Source organism: Excalfactoria chinensis, chromosome 1, assembly GCF_039878825.1.
Source record: "Excalfactoria chinensis isolate bCotChi1 chromosome 1, bCotChi1.hap2, whole genome shotgun sequence".
Classification (NCBI taxonomy): domain Eukaryota; kingdom Metazoa; phylum Chordata; class Aves; order Galliformes; family Phasianidae; genus Excalfactoria; species Excalfactoria chinensis.
This window is the reverse complement of record NC_092825.1, coordinates 173,149,930-173,165,713: the sequence shown is the minus strand read 5'-3', so window position 1 is coordinate 173,165,713 and position 15,784 is coordinate 173,149,930. Positions and strand designations below refer to the sequence as shown.

Below are 15,784 nucleotides of genomic sequence, written 5' to 3'. Positions count from 1 at the left end.
TCCTAAGTCAGCACCCCCTCCAAATCGGCAAAGCGCTCACTTGTGCTCACCATGAAAGTCCCATTGTGCTGATAACCTTCCAAAAAGTGAAGGAAAACACCGTGCTGAACCTACGTCACTGAAAACAATGAGTGCCTGCTTAAAGCTGGGCACATACTCCGTTCATCTACGTTTAGCAATCATGTATCAAATGACTTCGGTTGTATTAAGTCCATTGAATGGCACATGCTTAGTTAATAGTGCCTGCAAACCAGGGCTCTGTTTTCAGCTGTTGTCACTTTGCTTTTCAGTGAAGGTTCTTTGCCATTTGGAATGACTGCAGCTATAAGCACATGTAGGCATGTTGAATATACCATACAGCTCGCCTGCTGCATTGCTAAGCTTCAGAGCAGGGCTCCGAACTGACTGCAGCTGGGTCAGTTTCCTTGCCCTGAAGGTCTGGACAAGTGGCTCACACGTTACCGTGCTGAGCGAACTGTACAACAGCCACCTTCAGCACACCTGGGTTTTTAATCAATATAATCCCCAGAGATATCGAAAGAAACTGTACCTACACCTTATGTAGTAAAGACCCAAATTCATGTGAACTAAACAGGAAAGTTTATGGAATGAAGAGGGCACTGTCAGATTCCTTCGGTACCACTTCACATACTCCTCATGCTGTCCCTTGGCTGTTCAGATGCGTTTTCCAACATTCTTTTGTCTCGTCTTTAAATTCAGGTTAGAAATTGATATTTACTGTTTCTCAGAGCGGAATCAGCAAGTTAACTTTTTAAAGTGCATTTTCATGTGTGCTGGCTGTTTCTCTTGGAGCGGCACAGTATTTGCATGCGTTTATCTAACACACCCACTCTGTTTATCCAGGAAGACTTAAAGAAGGATGAAACTACAAGCCTTTATTTATCCAAATAAAAGTAAACCAGAAGAGCTAAGCATGGGAATTGCCCGTAATTGCCTGCTGAGCTACTAGAAATAGCTGCTTTTGGGAAACAGGAGAAGCCTTCACCGTGTTTAAGAAATCAAGTGTCAGCTGTCTCCTGTCAGCAAAGTTTGCCATCCTGCTTGTTTCACAAATGACTTTATTTCTGAAAAGAGAGGGACGAGGGGAGAAGAAACACTTCATACTTCCCTGCCCGTACTGGACATAGAATATATACCTTCTATCCTAGAAGTACATCATGTTTGGAAGGCTGATCCTATGCATACATACAATGTGCGGAATTCTATCATTATCTTATTCTCAGGCTACGGAACTTCAACTAGAGCAGATGATTGAAACCCTACAGGAATTAAAGCAATTTCCAAGTATGATCATTAATCACCTGCTCCAGTTCTAATCACATGCTGATCTCTCCTCATTGTTGCATTAAGACAGGCACTTTATCTTAATTAGAGCTATGACTTCAAAAACTAAAGACAATTAAAAGTGCCCTGTCAGAACAAACGTTATATCCTCTTACCCACTAAATCCACTCAAAGCCTCTGAAGTGGAAAAGAAAGCATGGAAGATGGTGAGATCTCTGACCTCTCCCACTAGTTGTTATATGCACAGAATTTTTCCACTACAAATATTCTTATCGCAATTGGACCTGAAAACCTTTCTTGGTAGGAGTCCTCTTTGCACTGTGTGCAATGTTACACTGAGCAGTTACAGCCTGTCCTGCAAAATCCAACCTGAATTTTGACTAATGCGGATCTTCTAAACAATTCATTTATTTTTCTTTCAAGTGAAGACGAATGTAAACATGTCATAGTGACACTTCACATTCTCTGTCTTGTAGAAGCTCTTCAAGTGAAACAGCAGCCACAAAAATATTATCACTTCCTCTAATTGTGGTGAGGGGAACGTCGAAGTCTGAGAGATGGTAACATACAAACATCTTGTCAGCCCCCTGCCAAGCCATGTAATCGGTTTCATACTGAAACAGAGATCAGTGATGTCAATGCTAGGCATTTTCTCAGTCCAACTAATGATGTCACAGGCAAAACTCAGTCGGCCTTTGAGGTGCTTTCTTCCAAGAAGAAGAAAGATCACAGAATCACAGTATTGTAGGGGTTGGAAGGGACCTCCAGAGATCATCGACGCCAGCACGTTACCAGCAGAGTAGTACATCAGACACGAGAAGTTCTTATGGGCAAATATGTGAAAAGACAGGTTTCCTTACTTTAGTTCTGAGAAAGTGACCTGTTAAAAAAATCTAGAGGGTTAACAGCATCATCCCTCCTACTGAGTTTCTCAGCTCTAACAGACTAACAAGGATATGGGCATACTGCAGGGTCTAAGAACAGCTCCTAATGGGATTCAAAACCATGTGTCCTGCATCTTCTCTTAGGATATGTCAATTTAACTTTATATGCAGCATAAAATACCAGGACAGAATAGCATATAGAGTACCTACCCCTTCCCAGTCTTCAGGGTCTACTCTACTTGCTCCATGGTAAACCACACATCATGATTTTAAGTAACTCCTGCTTTCTGTTATCAGATTATACTGGAAGAATTCTTGCTTAGCTTGCATGGCCACATTAATCCATTATTTTAAGTTACTGCAAGTTGTTGCCATTATGTTTGCGCAACGCAATTTGTCATTTAAGATCTCAGTAAGTTGCCTCAGACAGCATCAGAGAGAGCAGTGTGGGGCTGAGCGTACACCTGGATGGCTATGCCAGCCTCAGCCCCTGTGACGCCTATTATGTGACTCATCACCTACTCTCTAAAGAGGAATGACTGCTGTGCTGCAAATATAGGCAGGATTGCATAATATTTCCTCTGCTGCCTTACAACAGGCTATAGTGATTACTCAGAGGGGAAATAAGTCTTTGCATTAGGGTCCATTTCATCGTAAGTGTTATTCTAAACAGTTGAACTTGCTTGTGAATTTACAACAAGCAACAGGGAAGGAACGATGCAAGTCATGTATGTTCCTGTGCAACATAGTCTTACCTTTCTAAATATTCCCACTTCAAAAAGTCTCAAGACCTCCTACCTTCCCAGCGATACAGCTCAACATCAACAGGCACAGCTTTTGCTTTACAAGTAAGAAGATACTGATCTGTTATTTTGAAGAACAAAAGGAAGCACGAAGTGACCAATGCAGCCAGAATGGAAGGACCGATTTGGTAAAACTTCAAGAAAAAAGATACAGGTTGTTCTTAAACAGTGGTTTACAGGCCCATGGATTTGAGCATAATACAGCCTTTTAGATTATTAGAATCTTGAAGAACAAGCTGAGGTGAAGTGCATGCAGATAAAATAGGCCATTCGGTTTTTTACAGGGTATCTTTAAAAGAGCTGTATGTCCACTTAATCAGTCTTTTTCTTCTTGGAAACTGTCTGCATCGTTCATGTAGTTTTCAAGCTCATTATATTTCTGCAAATGAAATAAAACTTGTATTACTTTATCAAGGTAAAACAACTGAATTACGCAAAAAAAAATGCTTTCGGTGTTTTCCTTCAATACAATAAGAAGCATGTCAATAACAATTCAGAAGCAAAGATATCTGAAAGCTTGCTAAATGTACTCCGAGTTATCATAGAATCGTAGAATGGCCTGGATAAAAGCTCTCCAATGTAAAAAGAAAAATGTTCATTCTTCATGTGCCTCATGTATGTTTCCAGCCTTCAAGAGTTACAGCTTGAGTCTATTGTGGTGCTGCTTTCAAATAGAACAGGAGCCTGCCCACCACAGCCCAAAGATCATGCAGCTGCCAGAAAGCTTGATGTCAGGAGCTGACAAAGCTCTGTGTGAAAGCAGTGGGCTTACAACAGTTTGAGAGAACGAGAGAGCAGAAGTGAATGAATGGTTAGGCTAACTTAATTAATTTCTTAATTAAACCAGTAATTAAGAAATACACAATTAAATCAATGAAATCAAATCTTATCTCAGTTTGATTTTATCTGCTTGAGGAACGGTAAATCAGGTAACTCAGTTATACCTTCTGAATCCACCTCGTTTCTTCCAGCTTGCTGAAAAGTCGTTCAACTGTGTCTTTAACTGGTTCATCCTCAGCACCATCCAACTTGGTAACGGAGCTGCAGTCCACATATAAGTTGTACTTGAAGTGCTTCAAGTTGTGATAAACTTTTGTACGATTTGCACACACCGCACCGACCTTCAGCACCTACATCAAAGCAAATTAATCAGTTTCTCAGGCAGAACAGTGATCACTGTGATACAAAGGATGGATAAGGCAGCCTATCTAAAAGAACATTATCAGTCAGCCTAGGAAGATTTTTTCAATAATGAAATAAGTGATGCCAAATGCATTAAAATAAAAGAGTAAATCCATATAGGTTTCACTGTCATGGCAGAACAATTTTGTTGCAAGCAGGCAGCATGCAAGTCTATGCAGTGGCAGATGATTAACACTGTTTTCTTGCAAAAGCTGTACAAAGTTGTGTTTATAATTAATAGCATCTCTGTTGTCTGCAGGAGGAACTCTACAAACTCACCAGCATTTTAGATGACCATCATACTGTGAAAGCAAAGAAATTATCTGAAGACTTTAGCTTTGAAAGTGCAGCCCTGTTCTAGGGACAAGAAACAACAGTTCTGTACACTGAATAATATTCAGGTATGTTTTTTAGAACAGACATCTGAATATAAATAGATACAGACACATAAATGTTATTAATAAATATCTATATCATAGAATCATAGAATGGCCTGGGTTGAAAAGGACTACAATGATTACCCAGTTTCAACCCCTTTATGTGTAGGGTCACCAACCACCAGGCCAGGTTGCACATCCAGCCTGACCTTGAATGCCTGCAGGGATGGGGCATCCACAGCCTCCTTGGCAACCTGTTCCAGTGCGTCACTACCCTGTGTGAAAAACTTCCTCCTAATATCTAACCTAAACCTCCCCTTTCTCAGTTTAAAACCACTCCCCCTTGTCCTATCACCACCCACTCTTATAAACAGCCATTCCCCCTCCCGTTCACATGCTTCCTTCAAATATTAGAAGGCCGCAATGAGGTCTCCCTGGATTCTTCTTATCTCCAAGCTAAACAAGCCCAAGTCCCTCAACCTTTCCTCTTAAGAGAGGTGCTCACATCCTGCATTGTCAGGCAACTCTCCTAAATGCACAACCAAATGGTTGTGTCTGTAAGCAGCCCCCTGTAACACATGGCCTACCTGTACAACCTCACCCTGGTAGTCTCTACTGACAGTAACGGAAAAGCTTATTTTGTCTACATAACTTATTTATAGGAATAAATGCAAGTTTAAGGTTGTGTATTTTATTACGTAAAGGTTGTATATTTTATTAAGCATCTACTTAATTTCTCAAATATATTAACCAGCAGTTTTGGTGACATAAAGAGGTGAAATATCACTTAAGCCAATGGAGGCACGCAACCTTTAAAGGACTTCTGATCTGGCCCAAAATGCCTATAAACTGACAATTAAACCAACTTGAGATAACAAAAGATTGATACTTGTACAATGCAATTCTCCTGTAGTCATGCCTATGTACTCATATGCAGCTCCACTTTCTATGCACGCCCAAAGCTAAAAAGCTAAGGCTTGTGTTTGGTGCTACAAGTGCTTTTAATGAGCAAGGCCTACTAACCAAGGCAAAACCTTGAGTTATTCCAGTTTCTAGAAGTAACACGTCAAACAATGAAGCAATCAAAAACCGAAATGTGACATTTCATCAGGTATTTTATAGCTTCTGAAGAATTCCAAGTAATGAAGTGTGGTATCTGGAACACTACTTGATAGAAAATAGCTGATAGAATTCTGCATTCTGATAGCCTGTCTGGCCTAGTTCTTGCCCTGTGATAACAGCTAACAGGACATGTTTGGGAAGGTGGCATAAGACACAGGAAAAGACACCAGAATGTACATGCATTACCACACGACTTCTAGCAGTCAAGAATGAAGAAATTCTATATCACCTCAGCTATTATATTCCATAGCTTGGAATGAGCTTCCCCAAGAACCTGTCTAATCCCTTCTAAGAGCCAATTACACTTTTTTTTGTTCTCTAGAGTACCTTGTGGTAATGAGTTTCATGGTTTATTTTTGTGTGAGGTGTAAAGAATTTCCAGACTGGAAAAGTGCCAGAGGAAAAAAAATATATATATATATCATACAATGTCATTACGTATTGTGTTATAAAGCAAGAGAGATTGTCTAAAAATACAATGTTATTTCTGAATGCAGCTTTGGAAAGAATCTCAGTACTGTACACATTCTAATTTGTTCCCCCTCGCAGTCCTCAGCGACTCTATCCTAACGCTTAACTTATCTCCTCAAGCTGGCCGTATCAGCCAAAGCTGTGTTAAATCACTTTGTATGGAATGCAGAGGCACAGCCTGACAACAGTATAACATGTGGTGACTGAATTCATGCCCTCTAAGCATAGATATGAATGGAAATAGAACAACAGGTCTGAGAGCAGAAAACAGTTCATAATCCAGGTGACACAGGAGCACAGAAACATGGGGGACACCTAAACCGTTCACTTCTCTTTGACTGTGGAGGGATGAGAATTGGCAGCTACTCACAACAATCAGTGCAAGCCTAAGCAGAACTAGAACAGCTGTTTCTCTTCAGGCCTATTGGCAAAGCAGAATACTTTAGAGACGAGAGAAAAGGAAAGTTTTATGCAGAAGGAGGGTTGGAGGTCTGTTTTTGTTCTCTACACAACCACTTTCTTTGGGTACTTTCAAAGAAAACTTTAGAAATAGTCCAAATACGTATTTCCATCCAATCTGATCTGGGAGTTCTGAACTGCCTTCTTTCAGTCAATTATTTTCTTGAAGTGTCAGTTTTATGCAGCTCTCTTTGCCCTTTTTGCTCTTTCTTTTCCCTCAATTGGCAGGAGGGGTTGATCAATGCACTGCCAGAAGAGCTTCAAAAACCAACTTGAAAACAATACCTTTAGCAGCCTCCATTACAGGTCGCTATAGGAATATGAATGTTGCATTAGCAAACCATTAGCAGAAATTACTGCAAAGTGCTCAATCACTCTCACTCTTGGGTCTGTCTATTCTCCAGCCTCTTAGCTACATTGAGTATGCACGTGGCAGGCATCTCACCAGCTGCTGGGCAAAGAAAAATCCTGATCTTATAAAGGTCTCTAAATGTATAATAATGACTGTACTATGGGCTGCAGTATTAGTGCTAGCAAGATGACTTCTCCACATCCTATGGACTTAGTATATTCCTGCAATAAATAAGGGGAAAAAAACAAGTTCTTAATGATCTGCAAACAGATACTAATCAAAGCAATATTAAGAACTACTGTTCAGCAGGTTCTGAGGTCAGTTTTAAGAAAAAAGACCTGCAGCACAGGTTTACCACACTGTGCATGACTTGTAGAGCCCATTGTTGTGACATGATAATCACAAGGACATCTCTCTCAGCAGGGATGCAAACAAGCATTAGTAAGGTGTACTACAGTAAGGTTAAGCTTCCAGTTTGTTGAGGACTTTGTGTAAGAAATCCTATCACACCCCATTTTGAAACATGTTGTGAAAACATCTTGCAGTGACACTTTTGTCCTTTCAGCAAGTTCTGAAGTGCTTCATCTGTGTCCTGAAATCATTTTAGATGCACAAAGTAAAGGAATACACCTTCTACATCTCCTGAAAGAGAAGGAAAACAGAACTTGGGCATCAGCTTGGTACACAGATGCAGCGATATCTTATACTTGACAAAGTGAGTTTTGAGTTTATCGTAAGAGGTCACAGATTGCATTACTTAGGAGGGCCATATGTAAACATAACTGTAACAAATACCATTAGCTGTACATTTGATGTGGAGATCCCTAAATACTGGTAACACCCAGGTGTCCTAAGACTCCAGGTCTTCAAAAGTCTCAGCCCTGAAATGTAAAACCTAGAATAGCTGCCTAACACAACATTATGTAACTAAGATAAGTTTCCTTCCAAGAACATAATTTAATCCAATGTGTCCTAGTAAAGGCAACAGAGATGCAAGATTACTGAAAGGGGAATGTTTTCTAGCTTGAACAAATTGTTCTGCTGCAAAGGAGAAAAGGTTCCAGTAGAAAATACTGAAGTAGTTACAAACAAGCCTTCTGAAAAGAAGATCAACAATTTCAAGTGTCAGCACAACTGAGACATCAAGATACTTTGTCACGAGTGAACAGCTACATGGGAAATGGCGGATGTGAAAACACCTGATGACTAAAGCAGTAAAATCCTGAGTAGGCTGTGCTTGGATCTAATGGTGACAGTGGCACTATTTCACTAGGCTCTGACCTATAGCAAACACACTGTAGGACTGCACAGGGACACTCCAAGAGCTAGAACAGTGAGCATGGAGTTAGCAAACCCAGTGACCCAACATAGAATAAACCTTTCGGGCAACAAAGTAGAAAACAGAGCCATTCAATGGAGATGATTGCCCATTACACAGAAAGTTGCTTTTATAATGTTTCTGAAAGCTAATTAATGTAAGACTCCCACTGGGAATGTCTTAAGGGCATAACAGGCACACAAAAAGGTATAGAGCTTTCAAGTCATCCGATTTCAGTGAAAAGACATTCTGATATTTAGAAGAGATGCAACTCTGAGGCAGATGTCATTCCCGATTTAAAGCCTCAGACTCCTGGCAGAAGAGAGATAGGATCTATTCAAGACTTTTTTTAAAGTCACAGTTTTTCTCAGGTATTGCTAAAAGCCAGGAATGCCAGGCATGTTCAATGCAACACTCAGACGTCATTTTTTTACTGCTACACATGATTTTCATTTCTTTAAAACATGCTTTAGGATTTCCAGTCATCTACCGAACTACTTGAGAAATAACAGGTGAGTGCTCATATTATAACTTCAGTTAGTAGGGAAATCTTCATTTGTGCTGTCAGCCTCAATGACACACAAAAGACAAGCATGCTCAGAAGGCTATGTAGGATATCATGTATAGAATCATAGAATCACAAAGTTGGAAGGGACCTACAAGATCATCCAGTCCAAATGTCCTCCCTTTACCACACCTACTAAACCATATCTCCTAGCTCCTTATCCATACACGAATAGTATCAGCAGTACCTACAGTGCTTCCTTCCTCTTCTGAACATGACCCAAACAGAAGAAAAATTGAGGTAAATGTCCATTTTGATTTGAATGCAATAATGATCAATGAAACCTATCTCATGTCAGTTAGTCAAAACTAATGAAAGAGAAACCACAGCCCTTCCATCAGTTTTCTTCTTATGGATACAACCCATGGTAGAATTCTGCTTGTAACGGAAAACAAAATAAGCAAATAAATAAAATTAACTTTAGAGTCTTATTTTTTCTTTTTTTTTCCTTTCTTTTCTTTTCTTTTTTTTTTTTTTTAATCATGAGGTTCAGCTCACAATTGGATATACTTACTAGTACTTAATACAGTACAAATATACATGCTGCAATAGGTACAAATATTAAATGGCAAAGCAGCTGAAACAAAGGTCTTGGGAAAAAAACAAACAAACAAACCACCATGATTTTTTTACTTGGTAAAACTCATTTTTATAGGAGGATAATTTCTAAGACCTTTTCCTCAACATGTAGGGGCTGGGGGTGGGGCAGAAGTGGCCATTCCTCCTCCCTTTCATAAGAACTTCCTTCACAACTTCTAGCTAAATCCAACTGCAAAATGGTTGTCACATTTTAAAAATGAAGGGGAGTTTAGAGTTAGAAACACGGTAGCTGACAGGTGCTGACAGGACTCCTATTCTTTGTATGATTTTGCATAACACTAGACAAAGCTTAAAAGTAATGATATAAGGTGCTTGTTTGAAATTACCTGTTTGTCATCTGACATGAAGTCATCTGCTTCCAGAGTTCTACTATTATAAAGCTTTCCAAACAGTAGCACATTAAACTTACAATAGCGATTCATTTCACATGCCTGACAAGACATATTCATTGGATTTTTCAAGGTTATGAGAACACCTGGGTAACAATCCACACGCTCCTGAAAAACAGATTTCAGATAACATTAAAGAATCTCCATGAACTTGAACATGTTGCTAAGTACTTTCTACTCGCACAGAACTAGTGTAAGAGAAACCAAAGATTCAGATCTGAAGTCTTCTGGCACTCAGTTGTGACCATACAACCTTCTCAATGGTTTCCTAACACTTCACCCAGTTCCCTTTAATTTGGCTTCAGTTCTAAAGACTTGCTCCTGCATCCATGCATTCAGTTCTCTTTCATGTCTCCCTTCCTGTTGTTGGCTTTTTGGAGGGTGTGAAGGTGGCAACTCTATCAGTTGGCCTACTTCAAATAAATACATTATATCTCACCACAGGCCCATAGTCCATTATTACAGGGATTATAGGTCAACACGGCTATAACACCAACAGTATTCTACTAATTCACATATAGTGACTAGGCAACTGAATACTGGCCTCACATCTTTGAAGTTGTAGAAGATTCATGATGAACATGCCAGCTGTTCTTGTGGAAGGAGGATTTAAATTCTATTAGAACACTGAATGAGCACCAAGAAGTCCTCTAAAAAGCATCTGATGAAGTTAGCAGGAGAAGCACTGAGATTACTGAGAACATACACATATATGGTTATGCTAATGGTACTGAGAATTATAATACCAAAACAAATCTGCCAGTAAAAATATGGTTTGGAGATCACTTTGCTACTGCAGGTCCAGCAGATGCTACAAACCTTGTACCGATCTTTCCAGCGGCTTCTAGAGAACAAGTTGTCAAGGCGGGGCTGAATGTAACGGTCATCCAAATAATGAAGTGAGAGCAGCATATCTTTGGCATACTTCTTTTGTCTTGTTCCATCTGTTGAGTGAGAGTGATTATTGATTGCCTGACCATCATATGTTGTACACATTTCTCCAAGTAAAATTTCCAAGGACATTACGCATCTGTATACTGAGAACCATGAATTATTCTGATATATTGCTACTGAATTTACTACTGTTATCTATATAAATGATCCATGCATCACTGATCACACAATCATAGAATGGCCTGGGTTGAAAAGGACCACAATCATCATCCAGTTTCAACCCCCTGCTGTGTGCAGGGTCACCAGCCAGGCTGCCCAGAGCCACATCCAGCCTGGCCTTGAATGCCTGCAGGGATGGGGCATCCACAGCCTCCTTGGACAACCTGTTCCAGTGCGTCACCACCCTCTGGGTGAAAAACTTCCTCATAATGTCTAACCTAAACCTCCCCTGTCTCAGTTTAAAACCATTCCCTCTCATCTCACTATCCACCCTCTTAAACAACTATTCCCCTTCCTTTTTGTATGCTCGTTTCAAATACTGGAAGGCCACAATGAGGTGTCCCCTGATCCTTCTCTTCTTCATGCTAAACAAGCCCAGTTCCCTCAACCTTTCTTCATAGAAGAGCTGCTCCAGCCCTCTGATGAACTAGCCTATTTAATTATTTTAAATGTATGCATCACAAGTGGTACATGAATAAAATCTACAATCACTCTTAGAGTGAAAAAACTGTCAACCCAAATGGAGAACCATTCACTCAAAACCATTTAGAAGAATGGAAAAGGAAAATTCAAGGAGTCTTGCTTTTCGCCCAATTTTTGTAGGGTGTTTCTGACTATAAAAGGGAAGGTTGTAAACCATGAAAACAAAATGCTCTGATTGCTTCCCAGCAGAATTTTTAACAGTGCTTCTCTCCTCCACCACTTCTAAGTAACACACAGAAAGTGACCTTTAGCCTTCAGCAGCAGCCACATGGCTGCTGTTGGGCAACACAAATAGTTTCAAATATTTACTCAAGCTATAAGAAATAAACTATAAGAAGATAAATGAAACTACAACTACCCTGCAGTTATCTCCCAGATATGTGCTAGACTCCAGGATTTCAACAGGACTTCCACAGCTACAAGAGAATCCTTACTGCCTCAGGCTTCAGTATGTGCAGACATACAAACTCGCTCTGTTACCTTTCCTAATCTTTTAGCAATAATAAAAGCAAAGGAGCAAAAGAGAGAAGGTCCACTGGCTGTCCCAGCTTTCTATATAAAAACTGAATTGTCATTGTCTGTATAGCTACTTACAATCTATTGCTCTTGCATGTATGTTTTCAGTAAGTCAGCTACAGTAAAAGCTTGAGAGATTGCTCCAGACTTTTTAAGTGTTCATAATAAAAAGGCAAGTCTAACACTAAATTAGCTGCTATTAATTACTTTACACTAAGAGATCAACTTCCATGACCTCAGAAAAATCCGTTTTGTGTTTTGAAAATGTATCCATCGGTTATGCAAGGTTATGCTCACAGCATATGATATTTCTCAGAATACAACCTCTAATTCATCCTCATAGCTGATCTTCCTCCTCCCTTCAGCGCCCGGCTGACGCTTTCCACAACCTGACACTGATAGTCCATCCCCAGAGAATCCGTATGGTGCCTCTCAGCCTACTTGTGGGGCTGCCATTCAGCCCCACTGGGCCATGTGTTGAAAGCTACTTCCTCTGTCAAGAAGTACTGCCTGCTGTTGAAATTTACCTCAAAGAACAACTGTCAAAGAAAAAGAATCAAATACAGAATGATTGTCAAAACTAAAATTATCTATTCATTCTATGCATGCATTGTAGTATTTCCAATGTGGCGTACTTACCATACAGTGAGCTCAGGAAAGTGTCATCAATTGCATTTATGAGGAAAGCCTTTACTATTCTTTGGAAGTGTTCATAAGGACTGCTGTGGTAAACTGGAAAAAACACAATATAAACAGAACTTATTACAAAAAAGCCAATGTTAATATCCCTTATCCAAAGTTCTCATTTAAGATCCTGTATTTAAATAGTGCTTCTCATCCCGGTGATCATAACCAATTTTAGCACATCCTAAAGTCACACCTCTTTTCATCATGAGCCTGCAGGAAGAACTACAACCACAAACATAAGAAATTGTTCTATGCATAGCAGGAATTACTGCAAGCCACAGAAGGTCGTGATTTTTTTTCCCTTTCTTTCAAGTACATACAATTCTGCTCATATATTAATGGAGGAGAAGGACCAGAAGTGCTTGTAGTCAACTACAATGACACTATCTTGCTATCCCGGCAATACAAACCTGCTTCTAAAATAATATACACAAGAGGGGAAATAGTATCAACTTCTGGCTCAGGCTTCTCACTAATCCAGATACCAGCTTTCATTAAAATTACAGGAACCTGAGCAATGTGAGAAGCATTCTGACTGTGCAGTCGATCTATAACTGAGCAGAGAATTCAGAAACCCCAACAGTCTTAATGCATTAAAAGAACAACCTCCCCCCCGCAACAACAAAAGAACCCAAAACTCAACAATAAAAAGGCAGAAGACCCAAAGTAACTGAAAGACTCCTGTGTTATTCTTCAGAACTGTCATGGTTAACCTATGACAAGAACAGAATTCAGTCAGAATTAATGCATCTGCTCTTGGGGTTTGTATCATAAGATGGTGATTTCGTATCTCAATAGTAGTTCCATCCTAAAACAGACCAACTTAGTAAAAAAATGAAAGATCAGTGGAACAGTGTTCCCCTTCCTCTCTTCAAGTTATACCATCCCTTTAATAAGGTACAGAAGGACTGTAAATTTTACTGTGGAAACCAGGACTGCTTCCACAATAAATGAAAGCCTTTCAGGAATGTATCCTTGTAAAGTATCATATTCTGTTACACAGCATTACTTCGTATTTAGAGCCCATGGATGCTTATTTCGGCACTAAAGGAAGGCCGTAGATACAGAATTGTGATGCATCCTTGTCTTACAGTGTGGGACGCAGCGTGCCAGCAATTCACTATTCGATGCATTCACATCTTTCTGCTGCAGATGTTTTTCACTCTTAACATGTTCCACGTTGTCATCATCATCTTCGTCATCATCAACTATAAAATCTTCCAAGCTCCCACTGTCACTTTCATTGCCTCCTGGTGTGAGGAGCAATTGGCAGAATGGTTCCTCTTCTATTTCTGCTTCACCATCAGAATCCTAATTGAATTTCAGAAAGTATTTAAAAACAAATACATTACTTTTAGTGTTTGCATTAAGAAAGGACTATATCTACTGGACCAGGCTTTGACCTACTAATAATGCCATTTGTTCAGTTAACAAGAAATGATATATTTCCAGAAATACATCTTTCTGTGCTATGTGACAATTACTTTTCACTTTAAATCAGCCCTTTCCACTCACCTCGCTTCAGTTACACAGACAACATAGGAATCAAGAGCATCAACAGATATTTTGTTTCCTAAGAAAAATTACACCATATTCTTTTTGCAGGTCTCTTCTTTACAGAGAACTGAATATCAAAGAAGTTTCTTTTCCCCCTTCTGACTATATAGAGAGGATAGATAGAATCATAGGATGCCCTGGGTTGAAAAGGGCCATAATGATCATCTAGTTTCAACCCCCCTACTGCGTGCAGGGCCGATACCTGCATTCTAGGCTGCTCAGCCAACTGAATGCCTGAAAGAATAAGGGGGACAAAAAGAAAAAGAAAGAAATTCTTAGACTGTCAGTGATCAAAATTAAACTAAAAATATAAAAATAATAATAATAATGAAGCTTTTTCTAGATGATTATTTTTAGGAGTGAGTATTTAGTATTTAGTTAACAGGTAACTGCTATTGAGATGTGAGAGGGTTAGTGATTTCTTAGGAATAAAACCAAAAACAAGGCAAAGAAATCCTAGTGCTGCATTTCTATTACTCAGCACCTTCCCCTCAATTCCCAGGGGGACTGAATCTCAATGATAAAAGCCAGACCTCCCAGTTTTCGCTCTCAGAGGAGCTCCGAGTCGCCCGTTGTTTTGCGAGGTCCCGCAGCTTGGCCAGCACTTCCCGTTTCTTCTTAGCAGACACATTTTCTGCAGGGCCGGCTTTACCGACCTGCTGTTCTTGGGAGCTTTCGTCTTCATTAATCACACAGCGGCGTTTAGCAAAAACTTTCCTAACAAGTATATCGCTATCCTGGCTGTCCTCGCTGTCCTCCAGCACGGAGATGCTGACCTTTTTCCGCTTTCCAGGCACAACACATTCATCCTCACCATCCTCTGTTAATTCTCCAACCTGGTTTTTCTCCTCCTGGTCAGAAAGGCCGCCCTTCGCATCACTTTCATCACTGTCACTTTCGGACACGGCTGATTCCTCCTCCTCTGAGTTAAACGAGGATTCCTCATCGCTGTCGAACAGGATCAGCTCCCTCTTAGTGCGTCTCCAGTCAACTCGGGATCTGGACGGCGGTTCGGCTCTCGCTGCCTTATTTCTCGTCTCGTACTTTCTGACGAATGCCTCCATGGGGAAGCTGTGATGACACACCACAAAACACACCCGTATGACAAGGCCACGTTACTCCATATCAAAACAAGCACCACCGCCCATCGCTCTCCCTATGCGGCCACGGCACGCACAGATTCTCCTGGCTCGGCTCGGCTCGGCTCGGCTCGGCTCGGCTCGGCTCGGCCCGGCCCGCCGCCATCCCCGCGCCCTCATGGCTCCTCTCACCGTTACCATTTCCCGCGCTCCCGCTCCTGAGCAGCTGAGGGGAAGCTACCGCCCACCCGGCGTTCCGCTCGCCGTGATTGGCTGATTGTCCCTGTCACTCAGCTACCGGGATGTTTACGGAAGTGCTGGAAGGTTTCGGGAAGGGGATGATTGTCACGTGGTTTGATCAAGGTCTGTGGGTAGGGGTGCAGTGGTGTAGAGCCGGAGGTTGCCGGTTCGAATCTCCTATCCCTGCCCTCAGAGTCTCATCTAGCAGACTGGAGCAGAGCTGGTTTTGAATGCATTTCAGCCCAACCAGGGTATGTTCCCGAGGTTCTCTAAGTTATTAGG

The 15,784-nt window shown here is 40.7% G+C and overlaps 1 protein-coding gene across 3 annotated transcripts; it reads right to left on the bottom strand.

The window, feature by feature from the left end:
- Nucleotides 1-880: 880 nt before the first annotated feature.
- Nucleotides 881-15,578, bottom strand: CCDC82 (coiled-coil domain containing 82). Of its 3 annotated transcripts, none has more exons than XM_072326776.1 (8): nucleotides 15,455-15,578; nucleotides 14,717-15,254; nucleotides 13,718-13,937; nucleotides 12,579-12,671; nucleotides 10,647-10,771; nucleotides 9,765-9,935; nucleotides 3,937-4,122; nucleotides 881-3,371 (listed from the first exon to the last, which is right to left on the bottom strand). In XM_072326776.1, exons 2-8 carry the CDS (start codon nucleotides 15,245-15,247, stop codon nucleotides 3,309-3,311), a joined length of 1,389 nt encoding a protein of 462 aa, XP_072182877.1. In that variant the 5' UTR covers nucleotides 15,248-15,254; nucleotides 15,455-15,578; the 3' UTR covers nucleotides 881-3,308. The 3 variants fall into 3 exon arrangements, with proteins under 3 accessions (XP_072182877.1, XP_072182879.1, XP_072182880.1); XM_072326778.1 differs by having other exon boundaries at nucleotides 15,461-15,527; XM_072326779.1 differs by lacking the exons at nucleotides 881-3,371; nucleotides 3,937-4,122 and adding an exon at nucleotides 7,481-7,597 and having other exon boundaries at nucleotides 15,455-15,536.
- Between the last annotated feature and the right edge of the window lie 206 nt (nucleotides 15,579-15,784).

Bases quoted from the DNA above. Each gene is read 5' to 3' on its own strand.
- CCDC82 (XM_072326776.1), bottom strand. From the start codon at position 15,247: ATGGAGGCATTCGTCAGAAAGTACGAGACGAGAAATAAGGCAGCGAGA. The intron at 9,936-10,646 runs GTTTGTAGCATC...TCTGTTTTTCAG, and splicing joins GCTGGAAAGATCGGTACAAG to GAGCGTGTGGATTGTTACCC. The intron at 4,123-9,764 runs GTAATTTCAAAC...GCTTTGATGTAG, and splicing joins TCATGTCAGATGACAAACAG to GTGCTGAAGGTCGGTGCGGT.